Source organism: Lissotriton helveticus, chromosome 5_1 (assembly GCF_964261635.1).
Source record: "Lissotriton helveticus chromosome 5_1, aLisHel1.1, whole genome shotgun sequence".
NCBI lineage: Eukaryota > Metazoa > Chordata > Amphibia > Caudata > Salamandridae > Lissotriton > Lissotriton helveticus.
The window spans coordinates 455,521,866-455,549,745 of NC_136065.1; the positions used below are offsets into that span (position 1 = coordinate 455,521,866).

The 27,880-nt window shown below is 42.4% G+C and overlaps 1 protein-coding gene across 1 annotated transcript in view; it reads right to left on the bottom strand.

Annotated features, from left to right (window-relative positions):
- The window catches only part of FRMPD2 (FERM and PDZ domain containing 2), a 446,136-nt gene that overhangs the window by 316,155 nt on the left and 102,101 nt on the right, over window positions 1-27,880 (bottom strand). The window contains exons 14-18 of the mRNA XM_078640972.1: window positions 18,513-18,681; window positions 18,090-18,300; window positions 15,903-16,006; window positions 5,244-5,336; window positions 2,215-2,322 (exon numbers count right to left, since the gene is read on the bottom strand). Coding sequence (XP_078497098.1) covers window positions 2,215-2,322; window positions 5,244-5,336; window positions 15,903-16,006; window positions 18,090-18,300; window positions 18,513-18,681 — 685 coding nt within the window. The remainder of the gene's footprint in view (window positions 1-2,214; window positions 2,323-5,243; window positions 5,337-15,902; window positions 16,007-18,089; window positions 18,301-18,512; window positions 18,682-27,880) is intronic.

Below are 27,880 nucleotides of genomic sequence, written 5' to 3' on the forward strand. Positions count from 1 at the left end.
TGGATCAAAAGGCCAGTAATTAAAGTCGCCAAGCATCAGGATGTAGGAGGTATTGACTGCTAGGCTAGCTAGCAGGTCTTGGAAGGTGTGAAGGAAGTGCACTGTGGTCTGTGGGGGACGATACACGAGCAGGCAGGTGAGAGGTGGCGAGAAGGAAGCAGAACGAACAACCAGGTAATCAATCATAGCAATGGGGGGAGCTGGTAGTATCTGGAAGTGAAGGTCCGTGCGAGCAATGAGAGCCAACCCACCACCAGCCTTACCGGCCGGACGATCGGCACGGATGGCATAATAGGAGGGGGGGAGGGTGGCCAAAAGGGTTGGGAGGGAGTCCGGGCAAAACCAAGTCTCCGTAAGAAACAGAAGATCGGGTTGGTGTGTGTCTAGCAGAACAAAGAGTTCATGAAAATGCTTGACCACCGATCTAGTGTTCAAAAGGAGAACCGAGGTTGCCGGAGTCGCAGGAATAGAAGAGGGCGACGCTGGGAAGCCGGGAGGGGGAGGGACTGGGACCTGGATATTGGGGATAGGAGAAATCGGCGTGAGGCCAAGTTTGGAAATTTTGGCGATAGTAGAATCAGGCAGAGCCCACGGACCTTGCATAGTACGAAGCTGGGCCTATGAAAAAGTTAATAATTGGGCAGAGTGGAGTGCCCCTTGCCCCGGCCGGCCGCGGACGGGCGCCGACGGGCTTAACTTAGGCGCAACTTCGGCGCGCCTTCGTCGCGCCCGCTGCGCACGTCCGCTGCGCGTGCGCATGGGGGTGGGCTTAAATGGGGTCTCGAGCGCGATGTCAGGAGCGCTGACCCAGCCTACACTGCCCTCCCAAGATGGTGGCCTGCTAACCCCGTCAGCCCTCCGTGTAGCGGCACACTGCCGATTCGGACCGGGGCTATGGGTGCAGGAAGATGGAATAGGGAGAGGAAGCAGGTAAGCCCAGTAGAGATGCACGCAATTAAAAAATTAACACAACACGGTTTTTAAAACATTCACAGGAGCCCAAGCGCCGCTGCAGCGTCCAACGTCCCGCTGCCACTAGGATTAGTGTCCGCTGCGCGTGCGCATGGGGGTGGGCTTAAATGGGGTCTCGAGCGCGATGTCAGGAGCGCTGACCCAGCCTACAGTGCCCTCCCAAGATGGTGGCCTGCTAACCCCGTCAGCCCTCCGTGTAGCGGCACACTGCCGATCCGGACCGGAGCTAGGGGTGCAGGAAGATGGAATAGGGAGAAGCAGCAGGTAAGCCCAGTAGAGATGCACGCAATAAAAAAATAAACACAACACGGTTTTTTAAAAATTCACAGGAGCCCAAGCGCCGCTGCAGCGTCCACCGTCCCGCTGCCACTAGGATTAGTGTCCGCTGCGCGTGCGCATGGTGGTGGGCTTAAATGGGGTCTCGAGCGCGATGTCAGGAGCGCTGACCCAGCCTACAGTGCCCTCCCAAGATGGTGGCCTGCTAAACCCGTCAGCCCTCCGTGTAGCGGCACACTGCCGATCCGGACCGGAGCTAGGGGTGCAGGAAGATGGAATAGGGAGAAGCAGCAGGTAAGCCCAGTAGAGATGCACGCAATAAAAAAATAAACACAACACGGTTTTAAAAAAATTCACAGGAGCCCAAGCGCCGCTGCAGCGTCCACCGTCCCACTGCCACTAGGATTAGTGTCCAACTTTGTGCAAAGTAAACACATGCCCGGCATGTAGTGCTGCTCATGCAAATGTTCAGCATGTGATTTTTGCTGTCCTGTGTATAGGATCTCATGCACAAAATGGATTAAACTACTCTGTGAAAGCCTGGGGATTATCATCAGGAGGCTCTGCGAATCTGCCAGGCCGACACTAATCCTAAAATAGTGCTTCGTTTTATAACTTTCTAAAAGCAGCTTGGTATGTCAAGAGCAAAAGTCTGAAGATTTGAAAATCTGGGCGCAGAATTATCCTCAGCATTATACCTGTGTCTTAAAGAATGCCCAAGCAGATTTATCCATCTTCTCATACCTGATAATCTGAGGCTTTGAAATTGTTTTAACCAGTGTATCGCTTTTAGTAATTTGTGAGTTTCTTTTTTGCTTGTCTTTTATTGCCATTTTATCCCATTCAATGTTTAAAAAAAAATCTTAGCATGTTGATATCATGTTTTGGGTGCATGTTTCTATTTTGTTAATGAATTCATGTAAATTCAAAAAGACAAATAAATATAAATAAGCAAGCAATACTCACCAGGCTTAATGTGTCCATCTTTGTCTGCCGGACCTCCAGGAATGACTGAGGCAATGAAGATTCCAAGGTCTAACTTTCCCAGGTGTTCTCCTCCAATGATCACAAACCCTGTAAAATGTAAAAAAAAATGTGGTGTACATAATGACATTGATCTAGCTTCAACTAAGTTAAACTGTTACTCCAATCTGTTAATTCTTTGAACATTTCATCATCCACACCCTTCGCCTCAATCAAGGAATTTGAAGATCTCTTACCCTTGTTGTCTATACTTCCTATTGAGCCAAAAGCAATTTCTTTCTCCACAATAAGCACTTCTCTGAGGTACAAAACAATCTGTGGAACATTTTCCACACGTTCTAGAACACTGTCCATCAGTAAACGCCATTTTCCCCTATTCAGAGCACACATTACAAATACATTCCCTACACCAAGCCACTGAAAACCACCTGTCTTGAGCAAACAAAGCTTCCATGAGCATACCCCACTTAATGTCATAGATAACCCTTGACTGGAACCCTGCTGAGCTTCATTCATAGCCTCTTATAAGATCATGTTTTCTCTAAGCGTGGATATGTTCAAAAGGGCTTCATCCACAACCTGTCATAGAGACCAGTTCCATTTGCCCTGAGCCCAACTCGGTTCCACATATTGCCCTCCTACAGTAGCCCAATAGTTCTAATGCTTTAGTGTGGTCGACTGGTGAGTACACTTTAGAGCACCTACGGCTGTATGTGATATGATGCACATGCAGAGACAAAAGTGCACGCCCAATAGGCTATCAAACTCACATTTTCCTAAAGAAGTCTGTACTAATTCTTTTCATTATAACTCCATTTGGAAGATCAACATTTTCTCAGATGAAATAACAGAAAATACTGTGGATACCATGGCTGGTTAGCAGTTTATTGGCTTATCTGGGATAGATCCATGTCCTTGCAAACAACAAGAAGCAAGACAGACTCTCCTGTGGAATATGGGATAGGAGATCACACTAGCTGATTTTACTCCAAATATCCGAAAGGTGAGAAACCAGCAAGCATGTTGGGTGCGTCCAGAAAGATTTTAAGTGACCTTACTATTAGTGTGCTAGCTACACATGCTATATAATTTGCCTGATATATGCCTTTTAAGAGCCCCTCATATTTTGCCGTTAATTTATTGCTCATTCAGGTTTTATTTGTTTTCAATAGCTGAATTATTTGTTTCCAATATTATACAACAATGTGTTTTTAGATTTGTTATGTGTGGTGGATAGTGTGCTTTTACTTCATATATTGATACTGTCATTTGAATAGCGAGTGCTTAAGAAAAAAGTATTTTAGGCTTTAACGTGAGTGTGCAAATTCCATGAAGTTTCTCTTACCATATGTGACAGTCATGAGGATTCTTCCAGAGAAAGATCGGGACCTGAGAAAGACATTCGAGACAGTAGAGGAGTGTGGCTCTGAGCTGAGCCACACCAAGGTCCTCTGTTCCATTTGTTGCATTGAATCTTTTTTACAGACATATATTTTGGCCTGGTAGCAGACAGAGCCACGGAATGGAATAACAAATAAAGTTTAGGTACAAATGTGTGTTGACTCTGTTGAAATACTGAGTATTAATTATGGCAAACCCTTTAACCCCTTGCGTGCTTATGACGCGCCCAGCTCGCCATGAGGCACAGTGGAGCTGTGCTCATGACGAGCTGGGCTCGTCATAACGGCCGCGGCCCGCCCACGCGAAATTGAATCCCCGCCAGTGCGGGAGAATCAATGAGTGGGCGGAGTCGTGACGAGCCCAGCTCGTCATGAGCAGAGCTCCACTGTGCCTCATGACGAGCTGGGCGCGTCACGAGCACCGCGGCGCCACGCACGCCCCCCCCCCCACACACCGTGGGGGAAATTATCCCCGCAGCGAAGGGGTTAATGCTTAGAGATTTGGAAGGCAGCTTTCTTACCAACTGCAACACATGGGAGACCTATTTATGTACAATTAACGCAGCGCTTAGCATCAAGTCACCTTGCTGCGCTGCATTACAGGGAAAGGGTAGGAATGTGCCGCAGCACATTCTTGTCCTTTCCAAAGCACTGCCAAACAATGGGCTGTCTGCATTGCATGCAAGACTGTTTTTGTGCAGGAATTGGACCTTGCTGCACAAAAACAATCTGTGCTGTAGAATGCAGCACACATAGAAAAAGGAAGTAATAAGGACAATTGAAGATATTTCTCCTTGGTATGCCTTCCCTGTGAAGGCTTATCTTTTTGGAGCATTCCCAGGTCTACTAGTTCTGGTAAATCTAGGAATGCCTCAAAAACCATCAGAGTTGTGTAGGAACACCCAAGCAATGTCCATGGAACGCCTTCACAGGGCAGAGTAACACAGCGTCGCGATTTGCGTTGCTTCCATTACTCCTGATTTATTAAGCCATGCGGGTCCACGCAAAGTGGCCTTACAAGCTTCATAAATCACATTTTAGGATTTACGTTGTACCATCTTGCGTGTTTCAAATGTGACGCAAACAGTTGATAAATAGAGCCCCTAATACGTTGTCTGCTTTCATAATGTTTGTAGCTGTGCTTTTGCACTTGCTATGTTATTGATGCCTACAATTATTTTGTTACATTTACTCCACACTTAAATTGGCTTGAGATAAAGCCTTTAAAAATAACAGTGTAGATTTTGTTTATGTGTGGATCTGTGGGGAACGGTTGCCAGAAACTACAACAACAATAAATCAAATATATCTGAAAGTCTCTGGAAGTTTGTTATATACCCAATACACATTATCTCAAGGTACGTTGAGGGAGATGCTTGGGCCATAACTTGTCAGTTCCTTCTGCTTAAAGGTGGTACGTTGGTTCAACCTGTACTTGCCTAAGGGTAAAGAAGGCTCCACCAGTTTGTGCTCACATAAAGTTAGTGAAAACAGAACTCTTTCATATACTTTTCATCACAAACTGTTCTAGAAATGTAGCAGAAAGTCAAAAGGGACACATCATCACAAAGCCTATGGGAAGGCCTTTGATATTTCAAGCTTGTTACCCACCAAAACCATGTTTTGGATCTCTCTTAAGAGTCACACAAATGATCTCTCGCTCTGGTCCTACAGTAGGCTTCTCTCCGGTGCTGCTTGGTGAGCCTGTAATCACAAGATAATCATTTGTTGTGTCAGTTCATATGTTCTCAGTCCAACAGCTAATACCACAAGTTTCTATCAGTTTCTATAAGTTAATTAAACCTCTGTCCATAAGGTAGCAAACTATTTAATCAATCAATTAATGCATCAATCAATAAAATAGTCATGTCATTAGATGAATGCTTCCTCAATCCCGCAAAGAATAAATCCCAAATTCACCAATACATTTTCTATTATCAAGTAAATCCTTAATACATCTTGTCTCTTTTTGTCAAAAATACTCTGTACCTTCTACTTATATCTAGACATTTTTAATGCAAAAAACAATCCAGCCACCACCCATTATTCAGTAAAGAACCAATCATTCAATTAATCCTGAAACTTCTCTTTAAAGTAGACTCTTAGCTATAAAACTGGCATCCACACCACATTAAATACACACACATGCTGATATTGAGGTGTAACATCTGAAAGGTAAGTGCTGCTTCCTGATTTTTAACGTGCTTAATTGTTTGTGCAAGATCATATGAGGACCGCAGTGGAAATGGAGTTTACAGAGTTATGTTCAATAAGCTGATTGCTATCTGTTGATTTCTGTGTGTTATTCACTATTATTATTTTAGGGGTGGGCGGAATTTGCGTAATCGCGTTACGCAAATCTCCGTGAAACAGTAAAAAATCTCTGCGAACACGCGGAATTGCTTGTTTGCAATGCTTTTATACTGTTGACAATCGCTGTTTGCGAAATATCTCGCGAACGAGCATTTTGAGAACGCAAACAAGCAAAAAAAAATTGCAAAGTCGCGGAACGCTGAATTTTGGGCAATTTCTCGTTCTCCGCGAAAACCCAAATTCCGTAAATTCCACGAGCGGAATGGAATTTACCGCCCAGGCCTAATTATTAATCTTTGATCGGCATTCTATGTGCGGAACTCCGTGCAGTAAACAAAATGTGTGTGAATCTACATTCGGAACTCCTTGTGCTAAATTCAACATATTACTTTTTAATTGCTCTACTCTGTACACTTAATTTTCATGTGCTAAATTTGACATGCTAAAACTCATGTGTCTGAGTTCCAAAGTTCTGTGTGGACTATTTGAGTCTATACATTTTTTTTACACTTGTTGACTTGTATATACTGTGATCTATGTGTTAAAATTTATATGCCAATCCTATTGACTTAAATAATTCTGGTACATTTGATATGGAGAGTTCTATCTGCTGAGTGCTCTATAATAATTTTGATGTGTAACATTCTGTATGCTGAATTCTTGAGCTGAAATGATGGTGCTGAATGTGTTGTGTTAAACTCTGTATGGTAAATTGGGTGCGCTGAATTTTATATAAAAATATCCAAATATGTCCATTCATTTGGGACGTGCGCATCGGTACAACATGCTAGTTTTCCTAGAACCAGGAAAGCTAAAGAAAAATGTGTTAAAAAGTAACGTCGACGAATTGTAAGGTTTTATTGGTCTAAGTGTCAAGGGCCTTAAAATGTGCAATATAAGCCGACTTGGCTGGATTGCTACACATGTTAAGAGAATGTATATATTCTGGAGTAAAATAATTTATTAACTGGTGAGTATGTTGGAAATGAAAACAAAGTCAGTGCTGTCGACTCTCTGGCTCCCACAAAACTCACATTTCTTAACCATGCGCCTGTAGTGGCAAACCAGACAGATAACCTTTGGATGCACACAACCAAAAGTCTCCGGCTATCTGTATAATGCAAGGTGATTTCTAAAGATCAACAGTGTCCTTCTGTCATAAGTCGCAAAATTAGGTCTGAAGGTAAAACAGAGACATAGAAATGACTCTTTGAGAGATACATATTAGTATCATGTGTTAGGAAAAAGATGGATATTTTGAAGTGAAGTGCTTAAGGAGGGTAGAAGATTGACCTAGTGATTTCTTTTTCTTTTAATGCTCTCTCATGATACATTCTTTTTATTTATCTCTATTTTATTACTCTCATGGGCGGTAGTATGAGTCAGCCACAAACCATGCCCTGACTTTGCTGACTTGCAGTGGGGCTTGCTTGACCTGTCTTCCAATTGTCAATCATAGGGCTGCAAGCTAGAAGAGGAGAACTCCTGCTGGTGAAATGTCTGAACTGTCTGAGTCTTGTTCTGAGTGTAGGGAAGAGGGACAGAAAGTGTGTGTGTGGCTCAAGGTTCCGATCTCTTGCCGGCAAGTTCCGATAGTGGGAGGCAAGAGGCTGTGGTGAGCCTGCCTTCCAGTGTGTACATCACAATTTAACCAAATGGAAATACAAGCTAAATACTTATACATTAAGAAAACATATTGAAGCAAAACAGCCGAATGACAGCTTAGAGAAAACAATACGACATAGGCATGAGTAGATGGAAATAACAAACATTTAATACAGAAGCCAAAGGCATCAAGGCCTCCTGCATGAAAGATTAAAACAGGTAATTGGTAAATGACTATCATAATTTGCTAAAGATATACAAAATTCTCGAAATGGAATCCTAGAAGACATCCTTGGATTAAAGTTTGATCTGGTGTATGCTCAAAACAAGGGCACAACACAGGACGCTTGACACTGACAGAGCGGAACAAGTCCTATTAAGGTTGTGGTAAAGAAGATAAACTGCTGAATCCTTTTAACTGTCACATTAAACTGATTTCGACACCTTTGAGAGAAAATTACAAGCGTACACAAAGTTTTGCTAACTATACATTGAAGAATCATGAGAAACACATCATGAAAATACATAGTTACTGCATCGTAAAAGCATGCAGAGAGGCAGATTAGATTAAACTATTCATTTGAGCAACATAGGTTTTATTGGTATATTTTTAACGTGTAGTAGAAATATAAAAAAGTGATGACTTACATGTTAAAAAGGAATCATTATTCATCTTCATTAAATAACAATGTGTGTAAAGAAATTATGAGGCTAATGTAATTTAGATGACATTATGTATGTATTTTAAAACTCCATGCTTTGCATATGTGAAAATGTGCATTAAGTGAAAAAGGAGAAAAGGGTGCTACATGTTTATAAAAAAGACTAAATGTTATTAAACTTTTAGGGACGGATCTTCATATATGTACTAATGAAAATGATTAAAAATGATATTAATATTTTAAATTTTGAAATAACTTTATACTTTGATACTTTGAAAACTCAGCAATACATCGTTACACATGCTAATTAAATTAAAATGCTTTATGAGGGCAAAGAAGTTGAAAGAAAGATGTAGAACCTTAAACTCTAGCATGTAATGTATATCTGTATTATTCCATATTCTATATTTCATCAACCAGATTCAATTAAGGCCTGCATTTTCATTACTTGCTTGAATTTTATTCTCATGGAATGGCTTAGTAAACTTACAATGTAGAATGAAACTATGTTTCATAGATGGAGTTCCCGAATGCATACTAGGACTACATGCAACCTTATTGCTACTTTGGGAACATCTGCCATGAAAAACTGTCCTCTTGAACTCACTCATGTTCCTATGAAAAAGGACCATTGTTAGAAATGATATGCACTGGATGGCTATAAAATGTGTCTTCTTTATGCTGCATGACAATCACCCTATACAAACTGACCAATGGATTGAGTGGTCTGACCAGACGAGGGGACCCACGAGGTGTCAACCCGGAACTTGATGAATATAATATGCCTTGTGTGATGGAGGAAAGTGGGAAGAGACCTTTTTCTTCTTCTTCGGAGATCTTTGCGGACTGAGATATATCATTTGTTCCAATGCGGACTCTATTAACGCTGTGTGTCCTTTCCCTCATGGTAGAGAATCTTTGAGCTGATATGGTTCATGTCCCTTCCAGAACTCTTCTAGTGATTTGGTAATGAATGGCCCTCAAAGAATAAATTGTTTATTCTACACTCAGAAATGTAAATGCCTGATATTGATGTATTTACTCATCTTAATTTACTGGTCAATCTAATCAAACTCAAATCCTGTTTCTGACTCTCCATGACTTGTCTCCAACTATTGTTTGTGCATTCAAATTGAGTATTAATGAGGGATGGGAATCTAAATAGAGACATTTCTAGACAGCAGATTATAAAGTTACTATTTTGCATAACTCTAGGTTAATTGTTATTTTGCATGACTTAGTCTGACTGAATTACGTCAGGAGATTTGGTCAAGCTATGATAATTCTATATTTGTATAGCTTAGTTCTGAGGGTTATATACATGAATTTAATTATGAGTTGGTAGGTCAGCTACCCAATTCCTGGTCCTCATCGGATAACTGGGTTGGATCCCCGATATCCGACCGCTCTCTGCACAATTCAGGATCCATAGGAGCACCAAATAGATGAATATGATGCTTAGTGTTAGGAGAGAAAGTGAGAACATACTAAATGGGCCCAGTGGCACTACAACAGATGCATCTTCAGTATTTTAAGGAAGGACACAAAGCCAAGAAACTCCTGGTCTGTAAACTGGCAGCTAAAATAGCCAGAGATAGGATGACATCAATCAAAATGAGCACCAGGCTGCTCTGCACAAGTGAATAACACAAGCATATAAGCAAACCTCCACAAAGAAAACCAAATAAATTGGCGACAGTGAAATACACTTACAGGACTCTATATATCCCAAGCCTCATGAGAACTCAAGCACTTTGGTGAGGACTTTTGAAAGGCCCATTGCAATAGAGGCTATAATCTAAGCTATGGAATAGTTCAAATTAGGTAAAGCTCTAGCCCTTGAAAGTTTTATAACACTCTTTTATAAGACATATTATGAGGAGCTGGAACACATCTTGCATGTCAGTACAATTTAATTGCTGAGGCTGTAAAAAAATCTATCAGGAAGGCCGCAATACTAGTAACACCCGATTCGGGTAAGGATCTAGAGCAATTTTTGTCATATAGGCCAATCTCCCTGCTTAATGCGGATACAACATTTTCACAGAGATCATTACCCGTAGACTTCCAGGTCTGAAAGCCTTTTCATTCTAGCCCAAAGTCTATATCCTACACCCTAAGTAACTACAAAAAGCCCTATGTAGAAGTGAGAGTAAATTATAGTTATTCGCTAAAGATACCAACAGTGATGCAGCAAGGATGCCCTCTCCTACCGGTCCTCTGAAACTCTGTATGGAGCTCTGTCAGTCCATTTAATGGTTTTACAGAGGACGTTAAGTCTACTGTTTCTTGACCTGGTCCGTAGCTCACACTATCAACTTTTAATCTTCATGATGGAGAAAATTTTGGGGCTCCTCTGTGGGCTATGAAGTTGGGATCCCCTACAGATCCGGCACCTCCGTGGACTCGCAAATAGCCAATTCCATCCTTTCCAGTATTCTGATCAATCTTCTTAACATGTCTATTTTGAAAGCCACATTCTCTCATCTGTGGAAGCATGCCATGGTGGTCCTTTTGCTTAAAAAGCCTTTGTTGGATGCATCTAAGTTACAAAACTAAAGGCCAATCTCGCTCTTGCCTATACCGGGGAAGATTCTTGAAAAGCATCAAAACTGCGAAATGTCGTAACATCTAGAATCCTGCAATCTTCCTCACGCATATCAGTCAGCCCCGGTTACACCACAGAAACAGATTTTGATGGATTATCAAACAAATAGGACTGTTTCAAACTTTTTAGGTGCCTGAGAAAGATTCTCTGGTCCATTTCCTCTCAATAGATGACTGTTCAGGCACTCATCATCTCTCGGCGACACTCTGGCAATGTACTCAATCTGGGGTCCACCAAGTCATCATTACAAATGCAGCAGCATGACTACTTTGTCATACTCCTAAGCGTACTTCTGTTTCTACTCAGCTCTGCAACAGAACAGTGCTATATGCATAAAGCCATTGCTCAGGCAGGACCACGGTTTTTAAGGAATAGAGGGTCAGATGTAGGAGAGGAAATACCGGTCGGTAACGGCCGATTTCGGCCGTTACCGACCGGTATTTAAGAATCAGCATGTAGGGGCCAGCATTTTACAGAATCGGTAATTTTACCGATTCGGTAATTCCACATGTAGGTGACACTCCTGAGAGTGTCGCAGGCCCTTAAGAGTCGGTATTTTACCACCCAATCCTATTGGGTGGTAAAATACCGAATGCAGGTGTGCATGCACATCTGTGCATGCACACCTGTGCCATGTGACACACAGACATGCCCTTAGGGCATGTATGTGTGCCACATGGCACACATGCCTGTATTTGGGGTGCTAGAGGGTGTCAAAGTGACACCCCCTGCACCCTTGCAGGATTCGGTATTTACCGATTCGGTAAATACCGAATCGGTATTGCCCATTGATTCCTATGGGCTTCAAGGCCCATAGGATTCAATGGGCAATACCGATTCGGTATTTACCGAATCGGTAAATACCGAATCTTACCGATTCGGTAAATAAGAAAAGATATTTACCTACATCTGACTACTTCTATTTTACCGATTCATAAATACCGAATCGGTAAAATTCGGTATTTATGAATCGGTAAAATAGAATTACCTACATCTGGCCCCTAGTCCATCCTTACATCACTAATCGTTCCTTATCCTCAGATAACTAGAATTTAGGAGTGATCCCACAAGATAATTTGGTGAGACAAGGAGGTATTTCTTTCAAATATCTTGGGCCTAAAATCATGAACTCTCTGCCTTCCGTTCTAAGGGCCGATTACGATTCCGGTGAATCCGCATCCTCCGGGCTGGCAGAAGCCACCGCCGGCCCGGAGGATGCGGATTCACCGCTGCGGCGAGCGAAAAGACCCCCCGCCAGATTAGGGTGGCAGGGGGGTCATCTGCGGACGGGGAGACCCTCCGCCGCTTTTCTGCCGCGAAACCGCGGCGGAAAAGCTCTAATATGGTGGTGGTGTCTATCAGACACCGCCAGCCATATTAGGATTTGCTTTGGGATATGCCTTTCCGCGGCGGCAATGCCGCAACGAAAAGGCATACGGTCTTTTCTTTGGGGGCCCGTTGCGGGCCCCCAGGGTGAAGGGGGGGTGGGGGTGCACATGGGGGGTACCTATGGTACCCCCCTGTATTTGCATGCACAAAGCGGCAGGCACCGCGCGGTGCCTGCAGCTTTGTGCATCAAATGCACTGCATGCAGTTTTCACATTGCGGCGGGCGCTGCTTCAATCAGCACCCGCCGCAATGTTAAAAAGACAGGATGTGACCGCCAGGGTGCCGGTCACATCCTAATTTGCACGGAGGGACCGCCGCTGCCCCTGCGGACGGTCCCTCCACCTCTGGGGTGGCGGACGGACGCAGGTCCGTCCGCCATCCTAATAGGGCCCTTAGTCTTTCCACTTCTACTGAGAGTTTTCACAAGCAGTTGAAGACTTGGCTATTTTAATTGTGCCAGCATGCCTCGATCTATTATGCAAGTGCTGGGAAACCTTTTGGGGCACGCACACACTTTATAAATCACAAAACCATAACAACGAATTGAGCTGTGGCTGGTGAAGATAGGCCAGACCATACATAAAATCTGCATGCATGTGGATGATATCCTGGTAGCTCCGACAAATCCAACACGCACAGAACCTGCTCTGATATATGAACTGGAAGTATGTGGCCAAGTGTAAGGCTTTAAAATAAATATTCAGAAATCTCAGATCCTTAGCTTCACAAAGCCTAAGGGAGCAAAATCAAGCCCAGTTCCCTCTACAGAGGTCTCAGGAGATTCAATTCCTGGGAATTAAACTTAGGGCTTTGCTAAATAAAATGACGAGCGTGTAATAAAATGACATCAAGAACTGCTGAAGGCAATTTGGAGCTGAGTGAACCTTGTTTCATCACTTATGGGAATGTCCTAGGTGCAACTGGGAGGAAGGACAGTCCACCATAGATTCAATATTCAGCACAAAAATCCCTAGAATGCTGGTTTATGTAATTTTAGATCTATCTAAAAAATAAGCATTTTCACTAAGCTCCCCAAGTGGAAAACGAGTGTGCCAACTATTGTGTCCTGTGAAGCAGGAAATCATTGTTCTCTGTGGCACGGATAAGGTTCTAGATCACAGGAGCTGGCTCCACCGCATCTGGGAAGTACTGGGGATGGATATTTCATCAAGTCAGGAGCAGCAGGAGTGGGAGTTTTGCACCCTATGGAGCCCATGAATAACATTCCAGGCAAATTAATTAAAAAAGTTGAAGTGTCTCAAATATCTTGGAAGCCTGAGAATCACAGAGCAAACCCCAAGAGATCCATCTTGCCAGGCAACCTAGGGGATGCATCAAGATCATGTGAATTTGGCAATCAGAGGTGTAAGGTCAGATTTGTATTTTTTTGCAGTCAGTTTTTTTATATGTAGCACAAACTCAGTGTAAGGGCATTGTAGAGCTTTCCATAAGCACCAGTTATCATACACAAGCTCCAATTATTATATATTTGTTGGCATGGAAAGATTAAGTGATTTGACCAGAATCAAAGCATGTTAAGCCAACGCCAGGATCTTAGCTTGGTTCTCCAGCTCTCAAGTCAGAAAAGTAACTGATTAAAGGAAGTGTCATTTGGCAGAAGAGTGGTGGTGAGAGGGTCTGATTATTGCCATTGCAATAGTTTGGTTTCCAAGTATATGCTTGCCTTCCCCGCTAGCCACTAGTTGTAGGCATAAACGCAGCTAATAAAAAAGGAATTGATTGATAAAAGTTTGGTCTGGTCGAACACAAAGATTTTAGTGGGTCTATGGCTTGATGTGGGTGATATTAATCCTTATAGCTGGATGGGAGTATTTAAAAGACTATTACTCATGGAATCAGGTACAGAAAATATGTTGAAATCCATGAGAAACAACTGTAGGCTAAGAAACATAGGGCTGATTTAAAGTTCAGCAGATGTTACTCTGTCACAAATGTGACGAAGGTCCCATTCACCATATTACAAATGCATCGCAAATTAGAAAAATCGCAAAATTTCCTTAAATGTGTGGTAGAAAGCACCTAAGTTGTGCGAATATGGCATAAGAAAACACAACTGTAAGTTGGTGGTAATTTGGGAATTGTTTGAAAAAAGCACTTTTTTGCTTTTTTCAAAGTGCCACGTGGCACACGTGCATGCCCCCTTAGGGCATGTATGTGTGCCACATGTGCACACATGAACATTTCAGGGGTGCAACAGGGTGTCCCTTTGGAACCCTTGCACCCATGAAATTGTGTGCGCAATTTGAGAGTACCTATTGGGTACTCGCAATTGGCGCACTCAATTTCCATTCATTCCTAAGGGCCTCTTGGCCCATAGGAATGAATGGGAAGGGATTCTTTAATTGCGACTCGCAATTTGCGAGTCGCAATTAAGGAATATGAGGGAATCGCAAAATGTTAGCGATTTTTTGATTAAATTTCGTTTTGCGGTTCTCAAATAGCGATTCTCAAAAAATCGCTATGTCGAAATCACAAAACCTTTTATTGATACATATGCCCCAAAAACACCAAAACACCCATGTTGGTTGTAGTTTTTAAGGAAAATGGTATCTGACGTGGAAAACCTTTGGAGGTAAAACAAAAAAAAGGTAAAGGTTCATTTAGACCTTGGAATTTACTCAAAACCTGCAAAGATTCTTCTAGCAGAAAGTCCACACATTTACTCTTAGGCGTATGGCAGGAAATCTATACCTTTCATTGTTTCCCATACATAGCTGTGGGATTTTTGTTAATCCTGAAAAAGAAATAACTTCATGTAATTTATTAAGTTACTACTTTCTCTTCAGTTGCAAATAAATTAGCATTAGGAAATTTAGGCACAGGGCCTTATTTTGAGGTTTGGTGATCTTTGGCTGGGACCACAACCGTCGCGGTCCAAGGAAGCCCCGAGGCGGACCACAACCGTCGCGGTCCAAGGAAGACCGCCAGGCCAGTCGTGCACCCACCTGCCAGATTAAGGGTTTAATACATGGTGGGTGGGTGGGCGGGCGGGCAGTGCTGTGGTGGTCTCACAGCGGTGATATGTTGGGCTCATAGTAGAGCCTAACAAGCATCCCATCACTATGAGAGCGCCTGCAGCACATTACCTCATGGTGTGGCACGCACTATGTCAAGCATGCCACACCGTCCAGGAATGAAGGTGCAATTCCAGGGGAGCACCAACTTGTGCCCCCTCGCATGCACCTCCATGCCCAGATTCGGCCAGGAGCCCTGTTGGGGCCCTCTTACCTGCATTTCACCCCCCTTTTCATGGCGGGTACCCTCCATGAAATGGGCAATGGAAAAGCAGGTTGTAATATGCAAGGTGTTGCTGGCATTAGCACTGCCAGCATATTCAGGCCCTTTGAAGACCACCGTCACTGCTGGATTCTTGAACCTGGCGGTGGCGGTGGTCTTGTGGCATGCACACCGCCACACCTGTAATAGGGCAAATGGGTGGTAGTCGGACTGCCCTGCGAGTACGGCGGTCCCAGGACCACCGTACTTGTACCCAGAGGGTTTACTTTTTTATGTGCCTAAATTACCTATGCATTTGGGGATTCTCAACTTGATAATTTTATGAAATCATAAGTGCAAATTTCCAGGAGCATAATCCATGTGAAATTCCATAAGTTAATGAGTTGCATTCGATTAACTATAACATGATACAATTAGTCGACAACATATACTCACCCTGGGTCACATTCGGGGTGCAGTGGATCGAGAGATAATCTGAGCTCCGATGTTTCTCACAGAGATTGGAGGGGCTCTCACATTGAGATGCTTCGGCTGATGTACTGGGTGTAAACAAAAAAATAGGACTGAAAATAGGCACAAATGGCATGGGACTAGAAAACAAAATAATCCAACTGCACTATATTAAACAGAGAGAGAGAGGGGTAGAGAGAAAGAGAGAGAGAGAGAGAGAGAGAGAGAGAGAGAGAGAGAGAGAGAGAGAGAGAGAGAGAGAGAGAGGGAGAGGAAGAGAGGAAGGAAGTGAGATAGAGCGACATATCTAGGGATCACAGTTTCCTAATGCCTCCCAAAGAGAGCACTCACTGCACTTTCTGTCATATCGGAATTTGACCACTGACCATACATGAAGAGGCCTTTAAGCCCAATGCAATAGAGTCTTCCATTTAACCTTTCCTCATGAGATCGTTTCATTCTACCTTTGGAGAACTTTACACTCTTCTTAGCAGGTATTGATCTTTAAACTAAACTTTAATGTGGGATATTGTTTAAATTGTCCCCATGGTGAGAAATGACGGCATTCCAATATATTGGGAGATTATTCACACTACCACAACATAAATATATAAATCAATCTTTTTATCACACATCACTGAAAAAGATAATTCAGTTTAATCCATGAAGATATATGTGTTCTTCATCTCATTAAGACAGAAAATTATCCTCGATCACAGAGAATACCAAAGTGAGAAAATAATTTATGTATGCCTCTTTAAAAACAAGTAGTTCAGCTATAAAATAATCTATTCTCCAAGGTATTGAGGCATAGTGATGTTAGTCAGTAGCTGAAGTGTGATTGAACTATTGGTGCATGCTGTATGCTGTAGTGGGAGGAGGAAAAATTTAAATGACACAATAACAGACTAATGAATATAGAGAGACAGCTCAAAGCGCCTATAAGATAGTTAAAATATATACAATGTTTGTAAAATTAGATGGTCTTGGCTAACTCCAGACCTAAACAGGGCCTTTGTGTCATCTGAGGCCAATGGTAGCAAGTGCAATGCTAGAGATACCAAAGGGCAATTCATGGCTAACCGGTGCATCATCTAAAAGACATCTATTGTAGGAGTGGGTGAATATTGATAAAAGTATTAAGAGTATAATTATATTGTTCATGTATTTGTGATCATTTTAAATGATGAAAAAAATCAATATATTGGCAATATATTAGAAACAAAATACAAAATGAATATGTTTCTCTATAGGATTGCCATAGAATATAGCATAGGTCCAGGCACAGTAAATATTAATTTACCATGGTAGCATATGATAAATTAAATAAGAAAACAGGTAAGAGCTGGCACTGGGAACACAGCTGATCATATAAATGTATCTAGAAGTATTAAAGAACCATAGTATATTGAGATTTATAAATGTCACACACACTATTATACATGATGCCTCACCTATGATAAATTATTGTGATGCAATTGCTTATTATACGTATAAATCAAATTAGGAAAGACAAAAAGAAAAAGAAGAGAATCTATTATTTACATTACCTTAACTTTCCTGAGAACAATATTCATTCCTAGTGCCCTACTCAGCTCTCACTTAGCCACAGGCCTCAGTAACCATTGTTGATCCTGCTAAAATATCCTTAGAAACACCTGTACCTGCTAATGGCCAAAGCTTTGGCATACTGCTTTATAACCAGCTTCATGGTGCTCTACCCATCAAAGAAGAAAATTCAGGACAGCAAACAATGTGCTAACAGGTAGGTGAGGGAGCTGATATAGTCGTGTTATGGAGGAACTGGCCAAGTTGTCCTTTACTTATTAGTGTTTTGGTAATTCTGCCTCCAATAAGCCACCTACATGCTGGTGCAATGTGTGGGCTGATAATTTGCCGAACTTTTTTTATTTACACTTCGGAGAGCTCAATTGATATGCTGACAGAAACTTGCTGCCATTAATATCCTACTAAAAGCTAATATGCATTAAGGGCTCTCTTAACATAGATCAATGTATTTCTTACAAGAAGGTGTGACTCATCTAAATGCATGGAGCAACCTGCAACATGCAGATGAATGCCTTGTACACAGAAGACATCAATTCTAAGATGTGAATAAGATCAAGATTAGTGCTTACGACTTACTAGATGAGTTCTTTTGAGGTTCCTCACCTATAGTGGTTCCTATGCTCCTCGCTTCCACTGTTCATATCCAAACTGATAGCATCACAGGACTTGCTGATCACACCTCCACAGGCTCCTTTCAGGGGCACCCCATTCAGCATGATCTCGGAGCGTGAGAGTCTCTGGATCCGGGCCATCCGTTCCTGTTCCGCAATGCAGCTGGAGGTCCGACTCCCCCTGTCCAGAAGGTTACTCTCCTCTAAAAGACAAAAAGCTTTAGGTAGTCTGTGTGGCCTAAAATCTCCATCCTTTTGACCTCAGGAGTGGTCTGCGTGGCCTTGACTCTCCATCCTTTTGGCCTCAGAACCTCTGCACAATGCCCTATTAATGCATTTGAGTAATGAATATGAGTTAGAATAAGGAATATAATAATAAATGCTTCTTCTTAAACTTTGCCTTGGCGTCACTCACCTGCTGTGTCATGGTGGAGGTGCCTGCGGCGCTCCCTCGAGCTGGACTGCACGTGAAACGTATGCATGGCCGAACAAAGCCCTAGCAGATATTTGCATGTCTTTGAGCTGTCAGTCAGGAAAGTCTGCTTTTTGCCACTAGAACTGCTTTGAACTGTAAATTTCTTTCGCTGTAAAAAAGGAAAGAACTGATATAGATTTTTTTCATATATTGTTTTCACTAATAGATTTTTGGTTTTAGCAAAATATTTTATTAAATTTAAGAATCTTTATTCGGGTTCGGGGGAGGGATGGGAGCTCCTGATCTTGAACTTTATGCGTGATGTGCATAAGCCCAATATCTCCATTTCTGTATACATCCCATTCCGTTTCAACCGCATGTAGCTATCGAGAGAGATGTGGCTGACCCCACCCCTCTGCACGTGGCTGTCTATAGACCCTATCATATAACTGCTAACGAAATAAACACAGTTGAAACCCTTTGTTGGGCTTGAAAAGGTTTGAAGAAGCGGACGGAGACCCCACTGCTCTACACACCCTTCACTCTACTTGCATATCACCCACACTTTCCCTTTCTTCAAGACAAGGGCTCAATAACACATGTCCGTAATATGGGCATCGGGCCTGTAAACACAAGACACATTTCTAGAGCCGCCACAAAGCCAAGGAAACACTCAAATACCAGTCCTGGAATTACTTCTTTATTACCAACTGCGTGCCACTTGCAAAACAATTCACCCAACTTTCCCAGCTTCTCCGGCGACCATGAAACCACTGGAATACTTATTGACCACACCATCACCTTGTAGATTAATCACTAGGTTATATAACCTCAAGCAAACAATATCTCATGGGCTGCCCCCAGGGCTCAGGAGCAGTGGAGGAATGACTTGGAAGATCTGCTTACAGATGAACAATGGTCATTCTGTTGCTCACAGCTGAGATATTTATCCCTGAACTACAAGCTGAGGCTTATACATTTTAAATTCACACACAGGTTGTATCGCACCCCCTTACAGTTACACAAACAAGGGCTCCGCCCAGATTTCCGTTGCTGGAAATGCAGACGAGAAGCAACTACCTTTCTCCATATTGCGTGGGACTGCCCATCTACATCTGGATTTTGGGAGGAGGTATGTGATACCATACATGCCGTCACTGGACTGGCACTGGAGTGTACCCTATTGATAGCACTGTTAGGCGACGTAGAGGAAATCCCACCTTAGAAGCGCCGTCAAACAGCTATGATGCTACTGCTCGCGAAGTGTAAACTAGCTATACACTTGGGTGCCCCTAGAACTCCCCTTGTGGCTGCGTGGGTGCAAGACAAAGTGTGGTATATAAAAGATGTTCTTGAGTCATAGGTATATTTATGGTTGCTTTATTCAAGGTAGTTACAGGTCCAATTCTTATGATGGTAATTAAGAGACCCCACCAGGAGTGACTGCCTTGTCATTCAGCCTGCCTCCAACTGTCTGTAGGCTAAGGCAAAACCCCTAACATTCTATGATGTCACTGGGTAAACTCTCAGTGACATCAAGTGATTAACAAGGAAGTACAAACCTGGGAAAGGAGACAAAGTCCATGTACAACATATCTCCTTTCTTTAGGGAAAAGAACAAATAGATGCAAAGTGACCTCCTTGTCACTCAGCCTGCCTTCAACTGTCACTAGGCTCAAGCAAAACCCCCAGTATTCTATGATGTCACTAGGGAATATTACTGTGACATCAAGAGAGTAACAAGGAAATACAAACCCATGGGAAAGAGACAAAGTCTATGTACAACACAAAGCTTATTGTCAGGAGCCGTTAGCAGTATTCTGGGAACTTATGCCAATGGCATCTCGCCCGAAGGGAACCCTTCACAACCTGGCTTAGAGGGAAAAGCGAGGCTCTCCCAGATGACCCTAGGCCAGTGCTAGCTGTAACCTCACCAAGATCGCCCCAATTGCTGCTTAAGTACCCACCATATTGCGCAAACTACCCTTACATATATGGAGGTCACCTATCTCGTAACACGTGGTATGGTTAGGGGCTGCCACACCCTTCCCTCTGGCTAAGGTGCCCAAAAATCCCTAGGCCTGCTAAGCTCGCACCTGCAGCTGCAATGGTCCAGTCATCATAACCATGTAAATTATTTTAATGTATAAGGAGATATTCTTAAAACGAACAGGACGCACCGAGCAATGTACTAGACCTCTATAATTTACTGGTGTTATAGAAATTCATGTAATGACACAACTTTGTAATATGCTGTGCAGTTTTCGCATACGAATCTGCTTATGTTATATATATGTCTGAACCAAACTTAAATAAAAAAAACAAAAAAAAATCTTTATTTGAATAAAAGTATATCCATAAAACCACAGGTCACATAGGGGCATGGAAATACACGAATCTTGTTAATCATGCAGACAATAAAAACAAATACAATAAAAACACTTCATAAATTTTGTGAACAGATAGAGCAGTCTTCCAATTAATGCCCTTTTAATTTATGCCGTTCATGATCATTGTGAAAAATAAAAGCAAGTCAACAGAGAGTGTCCGCTTAGTTCCATGGTAATCATAATGACAGTATGAATATTAATTCAGTAAAAACACTCCTACATAGAGCACACATTGTATTACGGGCCCGTACTGCCACTTTAAAAAAGAAGCCTACGTGGAGAACTAATTCATCATCTTCCAATTTAAGAATTTTCATGTAAGCAGCTTCACGATGGACAGGCAAGAGTTTTTGTTTTAAAAACAGTATCAAAAGAAATGTTTTGTATTTTATTTAATATCTACCGAAGAATAAAAAATGGAGTATTGTTTTCCCACTCCGGCCGTCACATGAGCATGGCAGATAAACTAAATTAGCATTATACCCTAAGGGGGAAACAGAGTAAACTTTTTACTGTGCCTGTCCTTAAACGAAAGAGGAGTCCCCTCTCCCAGCAGCCTATTGGTTTTAAAAGATAACTAGATGGCATAAATGAGACATCCTCGATAGACATGTAGGTTAGAACAGTTGTTTTCTTGACCTCCCTTTTGTGTCTTGCTTTACTATAATATGTGTACCGGGCCGACTGAAGGTCTTTTTTATTCATACTATCTATTTCAGTTGGATTTGAGAAGATCTGTTCATGGTTGACACTACTTAAACTCTCACTCACGGCGACAAGCCAAGGTATTTCCCTTCCCTTCTCACACTTGAGCAATCTCCTATAATCTCTATAGTGAGAGACACTGCTGGGTTTTTCCAAATTGCTAGCCAAAATAGAGCAGGGTGAACCTTTATATAACCAAGCAAAAAAAGCTACTGCCTAGAATTCACAATACTATGGGCCCCAAACTGGGGTCCCACGAATATTACTCGTTGTGACTGTGACTGTGTGACTGTGAATGTGACTGTTAGAATGAATGTAGTGGTGAATGGGACAACTTTTGGATATTGATGAAGCCTATTTATGAGATATGTGTAGACTGTTTTAACCTTTTTTGATATTATGGAAATAATAAAAATTGCTATTTTCTCTATATTTGTCTGTGGTCTTATGGCATAATCTATATGTCAGGGTCAGCTTCAGTTAACGACTAAAATTCGTGGGACCCCAGTTTGGGGCCCGTAGTATTGTGAATTCTAGGCAGTAGTTTTTTTGCTTGGTTGTTTGTACTTTAGTCCCCTGTGCTATCTGCCTAGTATCAGCTGGTAGGGGTCCCCCTTTTTGAATGGTCGAGCCTTTATATAATCCTCAATGTAATGCAATTTCAGTTCACTATGACAGACATATTGTGATGCAGATTTCGGTGCTCCCAAGAGTTTTCAACAAAATCTATTTTCTTCATGCTGAATGCTATTGCTCTTTGTGAAACCCCAGACCTCTGCACCATATGTTGCTGTTAGGCTGCACTGGGATTTAAACATTTTCATAATTGCTAAAATTACACCCTGTCCTTTTTGGCTGGGGGAGACCAAAAATCGAGTTAGTAGCCTTAGAAACTTGTTCCTACTATGCGCCACATGGTCAGCCCAGAAACCATCAGCAGCAAAGACCAGCCCCAGGTAAGGAAAAGTGCAAGTGCGTTGTAAACTTTGATTGTCCACAGTAATGGAATTTAAGAGATACTTTTTCAGCCCACAAGCCATAATAAATGATTTTTCAAAATGAGTGCATAAATCTAAACTAGCCATAAAATACACAAAACCCTGCACTAGGATATGTAGGGCATTCGGTGTGCAGCTCATTATGACCGCTTCGTCGGCGTAAAATAGGGAGGGGAGTGTATTGCCATTGATTCTAGAGACATTGATGCTGAGTGCTATCAATGATTTATGAAGGTCATTGATGTATAGGATGAAAAGAAGAGGGGCCAGGACACACCCCTGCTGGACCCCTCTGCAAACTCTGATGTTATTTGAAACCTCCCCCCCTTATTAATCCTCACCAGAGCTTTCAGATCCTTGTGCAGGTAGGCTAAAAAATAAACTAAAACATCGTCTAAACCATATTCTGAAAGGGTGGACCATAAAAGTGACCGATTTACAAAATTAAAAGCTGAGGTGAGGTCCATAAAAGCCAGGTATATAGGGGATCGCTAGGCTATAGTATACTTTCCAATAACTAGATTAAGATTTAGGCACTGTTCAATTGTACCTATTTTACTCCTAAATCCTAACCGGCATGGTTTTAAGAGGCAATCTTCCTCGGTCCATATTTTGGTCTTATTGTATAAGAGCCTCCCTAAGATTTTCAAAGTATTGTCTATAGGGAAATTGGTCTATAACAACTTGGTTGGGAGCGGACACCCTTTTTAAAAAATCCAGACAATAATACTAGTTGACCAAGTACTTGGTAGCGGGGCATAAGTTAGGTTGTTAAAAACATTTATTAAAAGTGGCGCCCAAAAATCCGGCTTGGACTTAATAAGATCAATGGGCAACCCATCAGGTCCAGGAGCTTTGTTGCCCAAGCTCTATTGAATGGCTTCCTCAACTTTGAATAAAGATATTGGGATCCCATTGGGGACCTGGTGCTCAAAAGGATCCACATTATGTGTTGGGGCTGTATAAATCCTAGAGAAATGAGCTTCCCGTGCCTCAGTAGTTATGTTGCAACTTATCGGGTCAATGATTGTACCATAGATCTCATGTCTTTGACCACAACCCAAAAACTATTCGCATTCTTTAGAGTGGCTGCATGTGCAAGGGCATTGCATCATTCTTTCACTATGTCTTCCTTCCTATGTGAGATACCTGACTTATACTTTTGCCTTAGTGATTTTATAAGAGAATGGTATCTGGGGTTGGTTGAGAGTGCCTTATGAAGCTGTCTGTTAATCAGTGAACAGTCGCTGTTGAGCCATCTTGGCCTGTGTTGTGATCCCGTAATTGGTTTAATTAGTATAGTTTTGATACCCTCGCAGAGTTTAGCAAAGGCGCCAATAACCTCTGGGTTATAGTCCTGTAGACAAATCAGTGTTACTGACTCCTCGCCAAACCAATATTAGATTGTCAGTAATGGGAATCAGATTCCTCGCACCACACTCATTTTTATATGTCGGCTTGGAGGAAATTCTCAGAACTATTTTAATAGGGTTATGGTTGTCATGGGTGGTAGGGACAACCTTGGCTTTCAATAGGCAATCCTCGAGAGTGGGGGAAATAAAAACTTAATCTATGGTAGTGGCACTGCCCCTGCCTTGGAATGTTGGCTCAGGAGGGTTATTAATATTATATGTTGCAGCAAATTCCATGACATTAATTAGATTGTGGTTTCGCAGATGATCCATTAGTTCCTCGTCCCTGTTACAGATATGCACTCTACTACTAGGCCCTATGGGTGTGTTTTTTTCCCTGGGAATCTTGGCATTGAAGTCACCCCCGCAGACAAATGCCAGCTATGTTATCAAATCCATTACGATGTTGTAAGGTGGTAATAAAATCAAACACATTTTTACATTTATATTGGGTACAGAATGAAAATCATTATTATAAAAGTTGAGTAGACAAATATAAACTCCCCTTTTATATATTAGGGCTTGGAATATGTCAATTTTTGTATGTAGGACCTTAGCTCTACCTCCCGCAGAAATATTAAGCCAAATCGAGGGACCACCAGATGGGTGGCCTAGCTTAGGGATTGAGACAACAGTGTTAAAACATTCAAACCCTTCAATATATAAATCTCGTGTGGCCCAGGTCTCCTGAAACATGAGAATGTCCTGCTGTTGAACTAATTCTAACCAATCCCGTACGGTTGTTTTAGACTCTAAGCCAGCGACATTCCAACTTTGAATCAGTGGTAACCTTAATTACGGCAACATGATCGAGTGGCTCAGGTAAATACAATAGGACATTAGGTATAGGGACAACCTCGTTGGTTTCCAGTGGTGGCAACAGTCAATCCCAAGTGTCCAAATCAGAAAATGCTAAAAACCACCAATTGAAAAAGGAGGATCTTTTGATGGGGCCAGTAAATCTGTTTGTAAAAGTAGCCCAATGGCGGTGTCCAAATGTGCCTGGGGTTGGTGGAAGTACTCTCCTGTGCCTTCAATAGTGATTTGACTGTAGACAGTCTGCGAAAGTTATTCACTATGCAGTCCCCCTGTATATATTTTGCCCCACTCTACGTACCATAATGATATCATTCATATTTGACACCTTAAACTGCCAGTCCACACATTTGTTGCGCAGTTGGTCCCAGGTTTCCCCCTGTTCTTTCTTAAGAGTTGGTACCCCTAGTAACACCAAGATATAGGAACATGCTGCTCCATGGTAGGCTCAAGGAGATTTTTACTCAGGGTATCAGGCACATTACTACTCGAACTGCCTAGGTTAGAGTTCACACCGACTGAGCTGATGACAGGCTCAGAAAAAAGAGCAAGGGGCATATTTGGAACAGTTCCAGCCCGGTAAACATTCATTAGTACACGGCTGTTACGCTGCGTACCATTACTTCTTCGTCCCATCCCTGTTTAGTGCGCCGTTACTGATGGGGGATATTCTGATGCAACATTAGGCTTAGGTAAAAAGCACTCCCTGACGCTTCTACATGTTCTACATTAACTTCCGTTTAGGGGGGCGATAGGCAGGGGTGATAGCAACAGTCGGAGTTGTCTCTTGTTGTTGGCTCAGCTTATTCATAAGGGTGTCCAGAAGATCTAGGCACTTCCATAGGCAGGTAAAGTTCATGTCTGTCAGGTCTTTGATCCGTGCAGAAACAGTGTCTACAACGATATTGATGAAGGTATCCCCAGGGCCACTATGTTCAGGTATGGGAAATTTAGCCTCAGTCTGAGTACTAATAGAACAACTTAGCTTCCTGTTTGGCGCAACCTCCAGGATGTTAACATTCAATGGGGGCTGTATCCCCAAGGTCAAACAGGTTCGAGATGAACTGGAATGGATGGGTTGTTTCTTTTTTGAGTAGGCAGGCTTCCCAAGCTTCCTTTTATGCCTAGCCGCTGGAACTACAGTATTCGTTGGTGTGCCCTTATTTGGCCGCCGCTCAGCGGTGTCATCTCCCTTTGGGCTCCCACTAGGAAGAACTGTATTATTGAGACCAGATCCCAGACACAAGGGAGTGCGAAGTGAGGTGGTGGATACAAGGCTAGTTGCAGATGCAGAAATAGGGTCAACTAAAGCCCCTCCAGCTAGAACCCATTCAGTAAAGCCTCACGTCCCAGAGACAAACGTCGCTCAGTTCATTCGATTTCGCTAGACACAATGCTGACAACCCTTTCTAACATCCTGTCAATGCTGATGGTGGCGGGGCGCCCAGGCAATGTCCCAGTGTGTTTTCCCATAGTAAATGCTTAGAACCCGCTCTTAAGAATTCAGGGGATATATATGGGCACCCACCTCAGGCCTCTTAAGTGATGTTGGTTGAGAGAGCGTGGGCCCAGCCCTGCCTCTTCCTGCGGCTCGCGGGCGCAGACAGACCCACCTTGGCATGGGCTTTTCGCGCCCAGAGGCTCATAAAGAGAGCTCAGAGCTCCTGCCGCATGGGACAAGCGCGGGCGTGCCTGGGCCGCGCCTGTGCTTGTCCCACGCTGCAGGAGCTCTGAGCTCTCTTTATGCCCCTCTGGGCACGAAAAGACCACGTTGGTGCCTCCAGTCGCAAAGGCTGTTGGGGGAAGGAGTCCCCGGTGAAAGTGCAGCCTGCGTGCGGCGAAGAAGGGCTCCCTATTAATTAAGGTGCATATCCCTTGCTGGTGAGATAGAGCTTGAAGTTGAACTACTAGGCCTGTCAGTTCACAGGGCAGGACCTTTATTAACTCAATGATCTAATATTAGTCTTCAGAGCAGCTGAGGTGCCAAAAGAGTTACAGCTGAAAACTGCTAAGCATTTCCTGGCTTCTGCAGGTTTCTACTCTACATTACCTAGATATCACACGAGCATCTGCAGAACATCAGTGATCAGACCCACCTAAGATCATCCCCGGCCTTGGCAGGCCTGTTATTACATATTTTAAACAATATGGCTTTGCCTAATAAGATAATATTGATGTAATGTGCTGGCAAAAATACAAATGAGATATTAATGGAGAGATAAATTGGTACACGGTAAATTCGATTCACAAAAATGCTTGAAATAGATCATATGGAAGGGTGGAGGTTAAAGGTGTAAAGTTCATCAGCCTTTTACAAATAGTGCTACAAGAGAATGTGTCAGAATGGCCTGAAAAAAATGAAGATGTGGTAAGAGGATATCCGTTTTTAAATTCCACGAGGCAGAACTAGCTGCCAAAGGGAACATTTTGAAATTGTGATTAGAGTGGTGGTAGCAATAAATAAATGTTACAGAGGCATTCAATATTTTGTGAAGTGAGTCAGTTTCATAACTATTATCTTCACGTGCTTGTTATTTTAACAAGTAGCTTGAGCTCCTACTGATTAAGTGCAATCAAGAATAATGCTGTTTTAAATAAGTTCTTACTTACAAATGCAAGGATGAGCTTGGCAAGTGTGCTGATTAATGTTGTAACATGAGCACTGCCATTGTGAAAGCGGTTTTAATAGCATCAATCAATTTGTTTAGGGATGATAAATAGCCAGAAAATGAATTCAGCTCTGTGAATTTTTTTAAATAATTCACACTTAACGCTACTTCTGTGAAATAAGAGCTTTGAAACTGCTGGCAACCATTCAATAGGGAGGTTCAACAATGTAAATTATTAGACAGACAGACAGACAGACAGACAGACAGACAGACAGACAGACAGACAGACAGACAGACAGACAGACAGACAGATAGATAGATAGATAGATAGATAGATAGATAGATAGATAGATAGATAGATAGATAGATAGATAGATAGATAGATAGATAGATAGATAGATAGATAGATAGATAGATAGATAGATAGATAGATAGATA